The following is a 14,083-nucleotide window of genomic DNA, read 5'->3' as shown; positions in this document are numbered from 1 at the left end:
CGCCCAAGTAATTCCCCCAGCGCGTATGCGGCCCCGGAGCGAAGACTGCGTCCAATCTGCATCATACTTGACTTGACCCCTGGTGATCTTCACCTGAAACATCCAATAGCGGCGATTTAGATCCCAGTCTTTGGTTTAGGTTGTCTGGGATTTGTATAGAAACAGGAGCTTGTGGGGATCTGATTGGCTTTCTACTATGGCTGACACTCGACATCTGGGAGTCTAGATCTTATAGCATATGCGGCACATAACCAGTGACGGGACCTGCAGAAGCTCTTTTCTTCACGCATTCCCTTGAACTCTTATGCTTCTTTCTCTTTCTTCTTTCTCTTCTTCACGCAATTCCCCTCTTTCTTTTCTTCGCCTTGGTCTTTTTTTCCTTTGGCCCAGTTTCGCTTTTGCTCTTTTGCTCTTTTGCTCTTTCTTTTTCATCTCTTTCTTTAAATCTCCTCCTGGCTCGTTTCCTACGTCAGCGAATGCATCTCAGTGGCGTTTTCTTTGACTGCATTGTTTCAGGCGTCGTCAGTAATATTAATAGAGGCTATTCTGCGTTTCGCCTGATATCTACCGCAGAATTGCTGTTCTTCTCTACTGGATTCTTTTATGCATCAAACACATGGTATGTCGGACTTATATCACTGAACCGAGTCAGCAATACAGTTTACTAAAGATGAAAAATCCTGCATCAGTCTTTTTATCGCAAAGCAAATTTTCCAAAATGCCTTCAGACCGACAGAAGCCGCAGCCGAGTCTACAGGTTCCAGTTCCAACATTTCCCCTTTCATCCCCCATCATCGAAGAAGTGGATGGTTCTTCATGCTCGTCCGCGGAGGATCCCGAACTAGAACGGAGCCGGCCATTCGACTACCTTGTCAAAGCGACCAGACAGAAAATCGAAAATTCCCAGAAAGAGGAGAATCAGTCTCCGAGCCTCTCGAATTTGCACCGCGGGCCCGGGGAAAGCTCAAGGCTGGGTATTCGTGGGATAACGAAGAAGAAGAAAGCCGTCAAACCCGTTGGTCTTAACCTAGTTACCAATTTTTCTATTTCGGCGCCATCGCCCCAAAAGCAATCCGATGATAAGGCAATCGCCCCATTTGTGGATTTGAATGACTTGAAACAACTATCCAAGGCCCGGGAGAAAGAACGCACGACACAAAAAGAAAAGACAAAGAACTCCTGGAAAAGGAGGGTCTCAAGGACTGGTCAGCTTCCGGAACCTAGCGAATCTCATAATGCGGGTTTCTTTCTCAACCCAAGCCCTGAAAATAAATTTACGGATCGCTCCGACTTGGGGCTATCGCCTTCCGATCGCCATGTCATGATCGGTCTTACAGTCCCGTACCACGAGTCCTCAGATCGATCAAGAGAACTCGATAGTGCAGTTGACCAACCTCTCACACCCTCAATAATCGTCACTCCTGCCTGTGAAGAGGCGCCTTGGTCGGTAGATACAGCCAGTCCAGAAGGCCACCGAGCCCGAGCAACATCCAGCTTGTATTCTCAGCCTACCCCGCGCCTCTGGGGTAGCGAAACTGATATCCCACCCGTCCCCGCCATCCCCGAAGAGCATTCCTTGTCCAAAAAGCAAACTGAGGCTTCTGAATACCTGAGCTCGCATTTTGCTGCTATGACACGGAAGCGCCGATCACTCTCTGCCGGTACTGTTTTCGAGAATGAAATTGAGAGCCCCGATACAGATCACTCGCGCACAATGGTGGATGAAAATGATCAGAGCCCTTTGAATCGACTGAGCGTCAACACGGAAGCAAGTCGACCACAGTCGCAAGGTTGGTGGAATGTACTGCTCTCGCCACTGCTCGGTCGTTCGAATACAATGTCTAGTAAAAAGTCTCCACTCAGCCCGGGCTCCCTTCAAAGAAGTCCGTCTACACCTGTGACCTCGACATTACAAGCGGCCCGGGAGAAAGAGATTTCTTGTTTCTCTCCTGATACACCGGAGACTGCTGTGACGAATCAATGGCAGGAGAGTAACAGAAGTTTTGAAGAGTCGCGCTCGCTCGATAATATTGACGCAGTTCAACCCTTTCCGAGTAGACAACCCGCCATGTCGATGATGCTTCGAGGAGATCGCATCCAGGGCGAAGCGGCCGAGTACTACCAGGCTTGTGCGCATGAGCTGTTCAGCAAAACACCATTTTTTGATTGTTTCAATCATGTTTGCTCTATCACACCATCGACTGTTATTACCAGCCAAGCAGGAAACGTGGCAGCCGTCACGGGTGATCGAGGGCTCGCATTGGCCGAAGCAGAAATTGGGCATACTTCCACAGAGTTTAAGGAAGCTGAAGCTGCGATTATTGCTCGCGGACTGCTTATTGATGTGGATACACCATCTCAGGAAGCTCCGAAGAGTCCCGAGTGTGCTAAATGCTCGCATTTGCGGGTTTCAACAAGCAGCATTGATTCCTGGGCTTCTACTACTGTCGAGACTGTTGTGGGTGATGATAAAGGTTTGCCCGAGCTACCGAAGACTATTCGTACTAAAGAGTTGACTGTTGGTTCTTCTATTCAACACCATGGTCAGCCTTTTCCACAGGAACCAGTTCAGCCCCCTCCAGTTCAGCCTCAATTTCAAGAGCCAGTTCCCGTCCCAGCATCGGCACCAGTTGTACCTTCAGAACCTTTGGCAAGAGAACTAGAGCCGGCTCCGATATCGCAGTCTGAGCTGCCAACCTCAACTCCTGCACCATATCTTCCAACTGACCCCCTGGTCAAGTCTCCACCTCCCCATATTATCAACAATTACCATTACGGCACGCCACCTTCTGAAATACCGCCCCAGCCTCCGGTCATAGTGGAGAGAATTATGCCCCATTATATTCCAGTTTACCCCTCAAACAATCCATTCTTTGCTCCGAGAGAACAGCAACAGGAGTCCCGGTCAGCAGAGTCAGAGTGGCCCAGGGCGGATCCGGCTCACGAGTTGAATTCTCAAGATCCACCTCAGGAGGCAGATATCACCAAGATGCCAGAAGATTCACAAGACCCAGCTCAACGGTTGGTCTCAGAGTGGCCAAGGACAGCTCCAGCTTCGCAGCTATATTCTCAATATCCAGCCCACCCAGCGATGCTAGAGCTGCCAAGAGAGTCTCCGGCTCCCCAATCGCACTCTCAGAGTCTGCTGCAACCTGTGCTTTCAAAACGGCCAGAGGGGGCTTCACCTCCCGAAATAGATTGTCAAGATCAAAATCAGGCACCGATGGCAGAGAGGTCAAGAGCCGTTACAATCCCTCAGTCATATTCTCAAGACCCACCCCAAGAAGAAGATGTCACGAAAATGCCGGAAGAATTTCGAGATGCACCCCAGGAGCATCAAAGAACACTTGAGTATCTCGCGCCATCTCAGCAACACCAGAACAATCAGACTTCAGAGCCGATATCCCCGGGCTTTCAAAATGCTGCCGGGGGACCCGGGTCAATACCAATGTCTGATGTCAATGCCCCAGCACCTGCGTATGCACAGCACCACAGAGATGCCCCTCTTCCCGAGAGATATGACCTTTATCCAGCTTCAGGGGCAGCAGTCATTAACCCCACAGGAGATATAGGGCCCGGTGAGACTCGTCGCCGGAGACTGGAGCGTGAAGATGCCGCAGGGAAAAAGATTGGTGGTCTTTGGCGTGGACGAGGTTGTTTCAGCAAAAAGGGCTGCTTTGGGCGGCCCGGGCGTGAAGGTCGCCTTCGCCGACGATGGTATTTTTGTATTGGGCTTTTCTTTCTTGCTATAGTGGTTGTAGCCGTCACCCTTGCTATTACTCTTACTAAGAAGAGCGACGAGACCCAGGTTCAGTCGCAATGGGTCAATCTGACCAACTATCCGCCAATCCAAACTGGCATTATGACAGTTGCTGGTACAGAGCCCCAAATCCAGAACTCGGGCTGTATCAATATTGAGACCTTGTGGAGCTGTTCTCTTCCCAAGGGTACACAACAATCTCAGAATGAGCCTTACGCTGCAGATGAGCCCACCTTTCGGGTCGAAATTCGATACCTCAATACGACTTCGAACAGTACAACAGGCGGCTCGAATTCGACGACCACCAAACGTGGTATTTGGACGGCAGATCCATCTCCGCCGAGTATAGCAGACCAAACTTTCCTTGGAAACACCACAGATGGCAATTACAAGCCCTATGCTGGCGAGGAAACGCCCTTTTACTTGTCTGTCCTATCAGCCGCCCACCTATCGTCAACAAATATATTCCGGCGCAGCACATCCAACTCGTCATCTCTCGTCCCTGCTCCAACCGAGGACTCAGATGGGACTGCGGCAGCAGCAACACTCTATCCCCTCCCTTCCTCGCAGCCCGTCCGTCTCTATAACCGAGGCGAATCATCAGAGCACTACGGCTTCTATACTTACTTTGACAAGTCTATCTTCCTTCAATCAAAGGCACCCCTGAATGGCAGCACAACGGACTACGATTTCGAGGACAGCAATGGTGGCTCTACTCAAGCCGAAGCTCAAGCTCGTTGCACCTGGTCGCAGACTCGCTTCCTCGTTCAGATCTGGACTAATCCATCCGGCATGGGTTATTCTCTCCTCTCCTCTGGTAGTGGAAGTAATACGAGTGCTACCACCACCGCCACAGCTACATCTACTTCTTCTACGGCTACTTCATCGTCGTCTGCGACGAACTATACTCGTCCTGGCTCATTCCCGTACCCTGTTACCGTTACGGTAGATCGACATGGTGGGGATGCTGATAAGAAGAGAGTTTATTGCTACGGTATTGAGGATAATGGGCACTACAATTTCACAGAAGCAATGCTGGAGATTGAAAATCGGTCGGTTGGGGGCACTTTGGTCAACCCTGCTTCGGATTCTTCTTTGGCCTATGGTGGTATTGATGGTGGGACGGGGGGCTGTGAGTGCCAATGGGTGAATTGGATATCTACTTTATAGACTGATGTTATCTTGTCTAAAATTTCCATTCCATCTTCGTTAATCATTCGAGTTTCTATTTTCCCATTCTTGCGTGTATCATATTGATGGCCAGATGATGGTATTTGAATGTTTACTCCCGACTTCATATGTTTGTTGTTTCCCAAAATTTTTAATCGTCATCCAGTGCATGCATGGATGGGTGAAAATTCTTACATTCCCGGGGTCGTTCCCAACTGTCATGATACTAGATACATATACCTACACATGTCAACTGGTAGAGGTGAACCCCAGAAATGGTCTCGTGTAACCCAGATTATGTACTAGTAATTTATCCAGATCTTTGAATCTTCTCGTTTCCCACTCCTCATTGAAAATCATCTCGATCCAAGCTCGACAGAGCTGTCACATTTCGAGCCTAGAAGGCTGGCTACTAGTGATTCATACTGCGAATGCCAGATCAAAATAGATCAGTGCCGAGAACAACGTATAATGGGAGATACAGAGATTTTCAAAAGTTACTGTAGTTAACAACAGTTCATGAATGTATACTGGAAGTAGGTGACGTGGACAATGGATATGTGACGCAAACTACTGGTACCGATTTTACTACATCGGGACTTTGTAGCAACTCCCACCTCAACGAATAAGTTCGATCTCACGCGAACCTTGGAATTAACACGATGTTGCATATGAGGTAAATCTTAATCAAAATCTTAACATTTGAACCAAACCCCTAATCAACATTGAAGCTCCAAACTGTAGCACGTTCGTGTACTAATAATAGACGGTATGGCTATGACAAGACGACACAGGGTGGTATTTGCCACTGTAAATAAAGTTTCAGGTCGATACTAGTATATGGATCATCGATATGAAAATTTGATACATGCAGGAGCCCGAACTAAGAGTAACAGGAACTGACTAGGAACCTTCATTTTGAATTTGACGCCCCTCTCATTCTTGTGAGATCAGGACCGTAGTAGGCCATTAGCCTACCATTGTCTTGATGTACCTTCGAGGCTCCACATTTTCGACGCCTTTTCAAAACTCTATAACTATCATGACCCTGAGGTGATCTTGGGTACAGCCCGGGCTTGATAGAACCATCTCCAACCTCTAAGTATACCTACGAGGCAGTAAGCTTCAGTTTGGGATCTCAAATTCCTTGGAATATTTACCTAACATTTGAACAAACAGGCTTGGAAGGTCAACTACCAAAGCTGACACTGGCGAGAGATTTGTGTGTGCAATAGGCTGAGAAGACTTTTCGAAATTATAATTATATTAGATCGGTATATATCCCATACAACATCCGGAAAAAACATTGAAGAGCATGATCTAAGACAAAGTCACCCTAAACGCCGTCTTTCGACTGTATTTCCCATCAATGCGTTACTGCAGTTTGCAGCCAATCTGACAGGAAACATGGACAGTAGTCATCGAAGATGACAACAGTGATAGGCCAGAAGAGAGAGAAAAGAAAATCAAACACCATCATTATTAGACAAAAAGAAATCAGACATATTCAGTTGAAAAAAAAGACACTTATGCGAGGAGCATAAGACCATAGGCAGCACCGCCGACAACAGCGCCGGCAACGCCCATTGGGCTGACGTTAGAGCCAGCGTTGGTGGGGCTGAAGCCAGTGGAGCTGGGAGAGGCAGGGGTGTTGCCGGAGCTGCCAGAGCCAGAGCTACCGGAGCTGCCGGAGCCAGAGCTGCCGGAGCCGGATCCAGAGCTGCCGGAGCCGGATCCAGAGGTGGAGCCAGAGCTGCTGGGGCCGTGGGCAGCGCTAGAGCTGCGGCTGCCGGAGGGGGTCGAGAGGGGAGTGCTCACGACGGGGGTAGAGGTAACAGCGGTACCGTTGCTGCCAGTACCGGTTTGCAGTGGCACGCCGGTGTTGATGGGGTGGGAGCCGGTCTGGGCGCCAGTTCCGGCAGCAGTGCCACCGGCGGCACGAGCGACCCGCTCGTGCACGGGGGGCTCGGCGCGCTTAGCAGCCTGGACACCAGCGGCGACGGCAAGGATAGCCACAGAGGTAGTGAAGTGCATTTTGATTGATGTTTTGGTGATATAGTCGAAAGCGATTGGTTCAAGAAGAGAAAGGCTTCTTGTCTAACGAATGACGAAGAGTGCTGGGGCAGGTTAGTATGAGACGGTACTATCTTTCAACAAAAAAAGTCCCAAACTTACCTAGATTGATGAAGAACTTCAATGCGTTGAAAGGTTGTTAAGGAAAAAGAACCCGGACTTGAGATTGCATCGATGAAGAGCCCGTTCTTATAGATTAGGAGGCTGTCCAAATCCGGCCTGTCTAGGGGTATCAAGTTAAGTAGATGATGACATGTAACGAAAGAGAACGGAATGTTTCTCGACAAGGTTTTTTCTTGCCCCATATGTTCCTATCTATGATTGCTTGTGCCTCTCTGCCCTTGATAGGGAAGTTCGGTGCCACGGCGTGAGACCTGATTTGCAATATTGCGGCTTTCCGCATCCGGGAGGGGGTGGACACTTCAATGTCACTCTGCGTACTCGGCCAGAGCCCCAGGTCCAGTGTGGAACCATGGCACGGGATCGGAACCGACACCATCGACTTTGACCGAGTCATGGGCGAGAGGCCGTGCGGTGTTCACAGGCTTGGCCTTCCTGAGGGCAGATGTTGGTCACGTGGTTCTCCCAAACAGGAAGGCGTCTGTCTCGCAAGCGGAAGCGCGGCGAAAATCGTTTCTACCTCCGTGTACCAACGGGGAATTCCTCGACGATCGACACATGGGGTAGCGAGAATAATGGCTTTTTTCTTCCTGCTCTGTGGAATCAAAAACGGCGCGTGCTTGTGGGAGGAGCCGCCCTCTGCATCCGTCTGGGGTGATTGCAGCAAAGGGAGAAAACAATGGCAGATGGAGTAAATCAAAGCCGTCTGCTACATGCTAGTAATTGTATGCCAATAATTACTAGTAGTCAATGGTCAGTGTTTACATGTCTATGATAATCTCCTGTGTAGTCAGTCTAAAAAACGAAAAACTTTGGCTACGGCTGTTTTACCAGCGTGGTAGGAGACTCAGGAGTGAAGGGCGATGAGGTAGCAGATGCTTCATGACAACTTCACAACATTGCCGGGATTACGAGCGTAGATTCGAGACAAAGGTCTGTTGTCTCGAGCAAAATGACACCAAATGGAAGAGTGAGCACCTTCCAAAACATTTAAGCCATCGTAGACGAATCCGTTCCCTGGTCCTATGCCAGCAGTGCAGCAGTAATTAATCGCGATGCGATAAACACTGCATTCGGAATTCCTTTGCTCTTTACATCGGTGGCTTCACGTCGATCCCGCGTTATTGGTGGAATGCAAAGGGGCAGCTTCGTAATGGACGATATTCCACGGAGCTGTCACTTACGTCAAGCCTCTCAACGAAAAGAATGGGATGAACATGTGCTTTGTTTCCAGGTCCAAGTAGAGATAAATGATAAGTCGTCAATCTTGTCCCATTTTAAAGGAGAAAAAATCCATATATCGGCTTGGGAATGTAATTTGAAAACCACTGGGTTAAAGATCACAAAGAATCTTCGAACTGCGAAAAGCATGATTGGTAAATCAGCGCCACAGGTGTCAGGATTGATCGATCGCTGGTTGATGTAGCAACAGCGTGGCTCCATTAACCTGATCCGCGAGAACAATTCGATGTTGGCCAAGACGTACTCCGTAGCATGTTTTTTTTTTTTCTGTTGTGAAGAGAAAATGAATTAGTGCAAGGATAAATAGAAGAAAACGGTCTTGGCGGGATAATCCCGGCGGCCCGCCGATCTCCCTTTTTCCAAGATTCGAACATATCTCCAACTCACTGTCATTCCTTCTCAGCTTCAATGTATACATGCTGTGGCTGAAATGCCCGCCATGTTGCGTTCAGAAAGCCCTGAGCTTCTCTCCCCAGCCAACTATGATGGCGATGCGGCCTCACTACTCTCCCCCTCCGAGCAAGACTCCGATTCTGAGGACGATGAGTTCCTTCGTCATCCCCGCAGCACCCTAGAGCTCGCCAATCACGACCGAGGCGTTCTCGACGACGAAGATGAGTTGGAGAAGCTGTTGACCAGACGCGGTCCAACTCATGGGTTACGCAGGATGTTCAGCCCGAACGGGAGCAGTGTGCGGATTGGGAAAAAAGAACGGCGACGAGCGCGAAAGGAGGCACGACTATCGCGTCGAGCGAGGGTCAGCGAGGAAGGGGAGTTGATGTATGAGATGGAAGAAGGGCTTGGTGACGATGAATCAGTGATGAGCGGGTCTTCAATAGATCTGAGTGAAGATGACTACATCTATGAGCCGGTAAGTATTGCAAGGGCGGCTTTCTTTCTTTCTTCTTTGTTACTGATGTATAGTGAATGTCATTTTTTTAGCCATCACAACTATCTTGCCTTAAATGTCTATTGATAGTCGCTCTTGTTCTTGTCCTGTTCCTTATCCTCGTCCTCGGCGCCTACAAAGCCTCCACGGGTTTCCGAGCTGTCCATGCACTCTCGGTCTCGAAACCACTACTGTCCAACGGCACCGCACTTTTTGCCCCCACGACTATCCTCATTTCCTTGGATGGATTTCGAGCGGATTTTCTCGATCGCGGTCTGACTCCAGCGCTCAGCTCACTGGTGGCCGACGGCATCTCGCCGCAATACATGAACCCTAGCTTTCCCAGCGTGACCTTCCCGAATCATTTTACACTTGTCACTGGGCTGTATCCTGAAAGCCATGGTATTGTCGGCAATACATTTTGGGATCCTGAGCTGGAGGAAGAGTTCTACTATACGCACCCATCAGTCAGTATGCTGCCCAAATGGTGGAATGCTGAACCGCTATGGGTGACAGCTGAGAAGAGAGGCGTGAAAAGTGGCATTCACATGTGGCCCGGATCAGAGGCTCACATCGGAACCCCAGAGCCAACCTATGTGGATAGGTATAACGGCTCTGAGGCTCTGTCCCGCAAGGTCAATCGTGTTTTGGAGCTACTTGATCTCCCTGGCGCAGAGGACGGGTCGCAATTGTCACCAGCGCGACCCCAGTTCATTGCAGCTTATGTTCCGGACGTTGACCGAGATGGTCACAACTACGGGCCTAACAGCACTGAAGTTAGAACCACTATATCTCAGGCTGATGCGGTGGTGGGGGGTATCGTTGCAGGTCTCAGGAGCCGCAATCTCACAGACGTGGTCAACGTCGTCGTTGTCTCGGATCACGGCATGGCCACGACTTCCAACGAACGCCTCGTTCAGCTTGAGGATATCATTGATCTTGATCTTGTGGCTCACCTAGACGGGTGGCCATCCCGCGGCATTCGCCCTAAGCGCCCAGAAGATCTAGCGACCCTGCAATCTCAGCTAGAGAAAGTGGCACCCGGTTACGCGCATGCCTTTGAGTACTACACCAAGGAGACTATGCCTGCACGCTACCACTTCACGAATAATGACCGCATTGCTCCGCTGTGGATAATCCCAAAAACTGGGTGGGCGATTGTGGAACGCCCCGAGTTTGATGCGGCTGAGGCTCTGAAGACTGGGGAAATATATCACCCAAAGGGCATTCATGGTTATGATCACCAACACCCGCTTATGCGCGCCATTTTTGTTGCGCGTGGTCCGGCTTTTCCCCACACTCCAAACAGCCGCCTTGATGCATTCCGTAAGTATTTATCATAGTCTTGGCTTCTGAGCTTGCATAAGCTGACCTATCATAGAAAATATTGAAGTGTATAACATTGTCTGTGATTCTCTGGGCATTGAGCCCCTTCCGAACAACGGCACCCTCCGTCTTCCTCTTCACCCAATCGGGCTTCATTCGGATGAGAATGCACCCCCTGTGGAACGCCCATCTGATCCACCCGAAGCAGCTTCGCCGACGGTCATTCTACCAGAGCCTACGAGTCCCAAATTGGATGCCCCAATTGAGGCACCGCCTGCAACGGGAACCAGCAGCCACGATGAGAACAAAGGTTCGTGGTGGGGTTCGTTAGTGGGCAAACTGGAAGAGTGGAAAGAGTGGGCAGGGGAATTGATCTCGGCTGAGAAAGACAACCACCCGCAACGCGCGTAATTTCATGTTAAAATTTAGCAGGCTTGATTGCCCTTGATTCAATGTTCCGAGAGATACCCATATTCATACTACAAGCACCCTAGTGTTCAAAAGGGTAAATAATAGATCAATTACATTTGAAGGCTTCCAAGGTTGAGGTTGCAGCCAGACCGTGCGACCAGATGGCCAACTGCATGCATCTGGACCATCGATCTCTCCACACAAAACCAACTTTGAATTTTCCCAATATTTGAAACTTGGGGTTTGATTATGACCCCGAGGATTGTGGATAGTAAATGCCTTAGATGAAGTTTCAAAGTTGTCACCCATCTCAGAGGGATTTAGTGTAAATGTCATATTTAGCAGTTTCCCAATATATCATCTTCCTTGGTCTAGTGGTCATGATTTCCGCTTGTCATTAATACTGCCAAGCGCGGGAGACCGGGGTTCGATTCCCCGAGGGAGAGATTCTTTTTTTTTTTTTTGCTTTTTTATTCTTTTGTCTTGCATTTGGTGTTCCAGTTCCAGTGGCTGCTTATTCTCATCTCATCCACACTGCCTGGAATCATGCAGCTGAGCCCAAGCCGTAGATCAGGTCTAAGCCCCTGCATGAGTCACAGGCAGCAAACACACAAACCAGGCAGCCATGAGGCTCGGTCGCTCGGGCTCCTCTTTGGGCGTACCCAAACAATTGGCTTATTGAATAATCGGAATGAGGCTCTTTCCCATTCCCCCAATCTATAAAAGCAGCGATTTGCTTCCTCTTGACCCATCGCTCCCCACCTTTTATCAGTCCCTTTTTTTTCTCTCTACAAAAAAAAGTGAATGAAAAAAAAGGTCAGCTGATCATGGAATTCAATGCATCAACCCCTTCGTCCACGGGGACGGGGATTCCCTCGCCCGAGACGATCATGCTGGAAGCTCTGATCCCTGGATATGCATTGTTCTCCCGAATTCTAATATCTTACCTTCATATCGACCTTGCCGTTTATGTACAACAATTGGTTGTAATGATCGTCTTTGGTGCCTCTATTAAATTCGTGGTATCTTACATCACCGATTTTGTCAAGGAATATCTTGTCTCAACCGCAGAGATCCGTCTTGATGATGAAACCTTCAGTTACTTCATGTACTGGATATCTCGACAGCCACACATGAAGCGTACAAATCGTTTTGTTGCCGGTGTGAAGTCCAACAGCTACTGCAGTGAATCAGATGACTCCGAGGACGATGACAATCTAGCGAACGACGAAGGCGAGTGGGATGAGCCCGGTAGCGCTGACGGTATCTCATTCGATGAATACTGGGCTAAAGTCATCATCCGCGACAAGTACAAGCCTCTACGATTTACTCCATCACAGGGCCAACATATCTTCTGGTGGAAAAATCGCCCCTTGATGCTAGAGCGAAGAAACCAAGCCAGTAGCCACCGCTATGTGCTAAATAACGAACGACTCTACCTATCATGTCTCGGTCGTGATGCATCTATCCTTCGGGCTGTCTTGAACGAGGCACAGCAGGCATACGTCCAGCGTGATGGGAATCGCACTATCATCTACCGTGGTCACCGATATCACCACGGGAGTTCATGGAATTGGACTCGGTGTATGGCCAGGTTGCCGCGCCCTCTGTCCACCGTGGTGCTTGACCCCGACCGAAAGCAGGAGTTCATCGATGACATCAAGGAATATCTTCACCCTCGTACTCGGCGATGGTATTCGAACCGAGGAATCCCGTACAGACGTGGATATTTACTACATGGCCCCCCCGGAACGGGAAAGACCAGTCTGTGCTTTGCTGCAGCAGGTCTGTTCGGATTGAAACTTTACCTTCTCAACCTAAACTCCAAAGCCCTCGACGAAGATAGTCTCGCCTCTTTGTTCTCCGAGTTGCCCAACCGATGTATCGTTCTTCTTGAGGACATCGACACAGCCGGGATCACTCAAAATCGAAGCAAGACTGTAACCGACAGCAATTTGAAAGATACTGAGGTTAATGAGTCCGACATTGAGGATATTCCTGCCGAAAAAGTCGATGCTGTCGCTGTGAAAAAAGCTGCTAGACCCGCCAAGCCAGCACCCGATGGAATCACCCTGTCTGGTCTGTTGAATGTCATAGACGGTGTTGCCGCTAGTGAGGGCCGCATTCTTGTGATGACTTCAAATCACCCGGAAAATCTTGATGCGGCACTTCTTCGTCCCGGTCGAGTGGATATGAGCATCTCGTTTGGTTACACCGGCGAGAAAGCCATAGAAGAGCTCTTCAGTTCAATTTACATGACAATGGATGGCGACTCTCCTCGCACCTCTATCGCACGCGGACATGCGAAACTTGGAAATGACTGTGGCAGCACTAACAGTCATAAACGGACTAAAAGTAAGGAGTTTTTGGAAAAAGAAGAGAGGGAAACAAAAGAACAGCAGAACTACCTCACAGCACAACGCTCTCGTATTGTTACCCTGGCAAGGCAATTTGCCTGTCACGTTCCGGCCGAGGAGTTCACTGCTGCTGAAATTCAAGGCTATCTACTTAACCATAAGAGCACACCTGAGGCGGCTATTGAAGGTGCCGAGGCTTGGGTGAATAATTTACGAGAGAAAAAAAGGGCTCGTGAAGGAAAGACAGTATAGCATACCTATTAGTAGGTACTAGCGTGCATTAGGTAGCTATGTAGCCTTGAGAGCATTCAAACATCCAAGGGTATTATTGAGTACTACTGATATCTAATATCAACATTGAACATTGAACATTTTCTATTATTGTCATTTCCAACCTCTTCCAAGGTTCTAACTAATCAATATGTCACAGCATCAAACAATGGCAGCAATCCTCAAGTGCTCCCGGTAAGACTAATAACTGCCACATACATACTATGTACACCTGTCAGCCAGACACTATTCTACACTGGCCAAGACTATATAGAACCTATGAGTGGATGATAAGCGTGAAGATTGATTTGTAAAAGAGTTGGAGGTTAGTTTTCCCCGCATAGATGGAGTCAGTGAAGCTCCAAGTGATGCCGCCATGACTTTTAGGTGGCCTCTAATGAATTGCAGACACTTGAGCTCACTTGGACTAATTAGTTTGATCTGACAATTTTATCATTCTTCTTT

General features: G+C 48.9%; 4 protein-coding genes across 4 annotated transcripts; 3 read left to right on the top strand and 1 right to left on the bottom strand.

Moving 5' to 3' along the window:
• Positions 1 to 718: 718 nt before the first annotated feature.
• Positions 719 to 4,930, top strand: N7466_010708 (uncharacterized protein; the record flags this gene model as incomplete). Its single annotated transcript, XM_057170097.1, has 1 exon — positions 719 to 4,930. The coding sequence occupies one exon, from the start codon at positions 719 to 721 to the stop codon at positions 4,928 to 4,930; it is 4,212 nt and encodes a 1,403-aa protein (XP_057015829.1).
• A 1,527-nt stretch (positions 4,931 to 6,457) lies between these two features.
• Positions 6,458 to 6,964, bottom strand: N7466_010707 (uncharacterized protein; the record flags this gene model as incomplete). The annotated part of the gene is made up of 1 exon (XM_057170096.1): positions 6,458 to 6,964. One exon carries the CDS (start codon positions 6,962 to 6,964, stop codon positions 6,458 to 6,460), a length of 507 nt encoding a protein of 168 aa, XP_057015828.1.
• A 1,831-nt stretch (positions 6,965 to 8,795) lies between these two features.
• N7466_010706 (nucleotide pyrophosphatase/phosphodiesterase family protein) lies at positions 8,796 to 10,991 on the top strand (the record flags this gene model as incomplete). The annotated part of the gene is made up of 3 exons (XM_057170095.1): positions 8,796 to 9,236; positions 9,308 to 10,580; positions 10,636 to 10,991. The coding sequence occupies 3 exons, from the start codon at positions 8,796 to 8,798 to the stop codon at positions 10,989 to 10,991; spliced, it is 2,070 nt and encodes a 689-aa protein (XP_057015827.1).
• An 827-nt stretch (positions 10,992 to 11,818) lies between these two features.
• On the top strand, positions 11,819 to 13,600 carry N7466_010705 (BCS1 and AAA domain-containing protein; the record flags this gene model as incomplete). The annotated part of the gene is made up of 1 exon (XM_057170094.1): positions 11,819 to 13,600. One exon carries the CDS (start codon positions 11,819 to 11,821, stop codon positions 13,598 to 13,600), a length of 1,782 nt encoding a protein of 593 aa, XP_057015826.1.
• Between the last annotated feature and the right edge of the window lie 483 nt (positions 13,601 to 14,083).

Source organism: Penicillium verhagenii, assembly GCF_028828195.1.
Source record: "Penicillium verhagenii strain IBT 33310 chromosome Unknown utg000012l_segment0_segment0, whole genome shotgun sequence".
Classification (NCBI taxonomy): domain Eukaryota; kingdom Fungi; phylum Ascomycota; class Eurotiomycetes; order Eurotiales; family Aspergillaceae; genus Penicillium; species Penicillium verhagenii.
The sequence above is the reverse complement of the archived record's forward strand: the minus strand, read 5'-3'. Positions and strand labels throughout refer to the sequence as shown.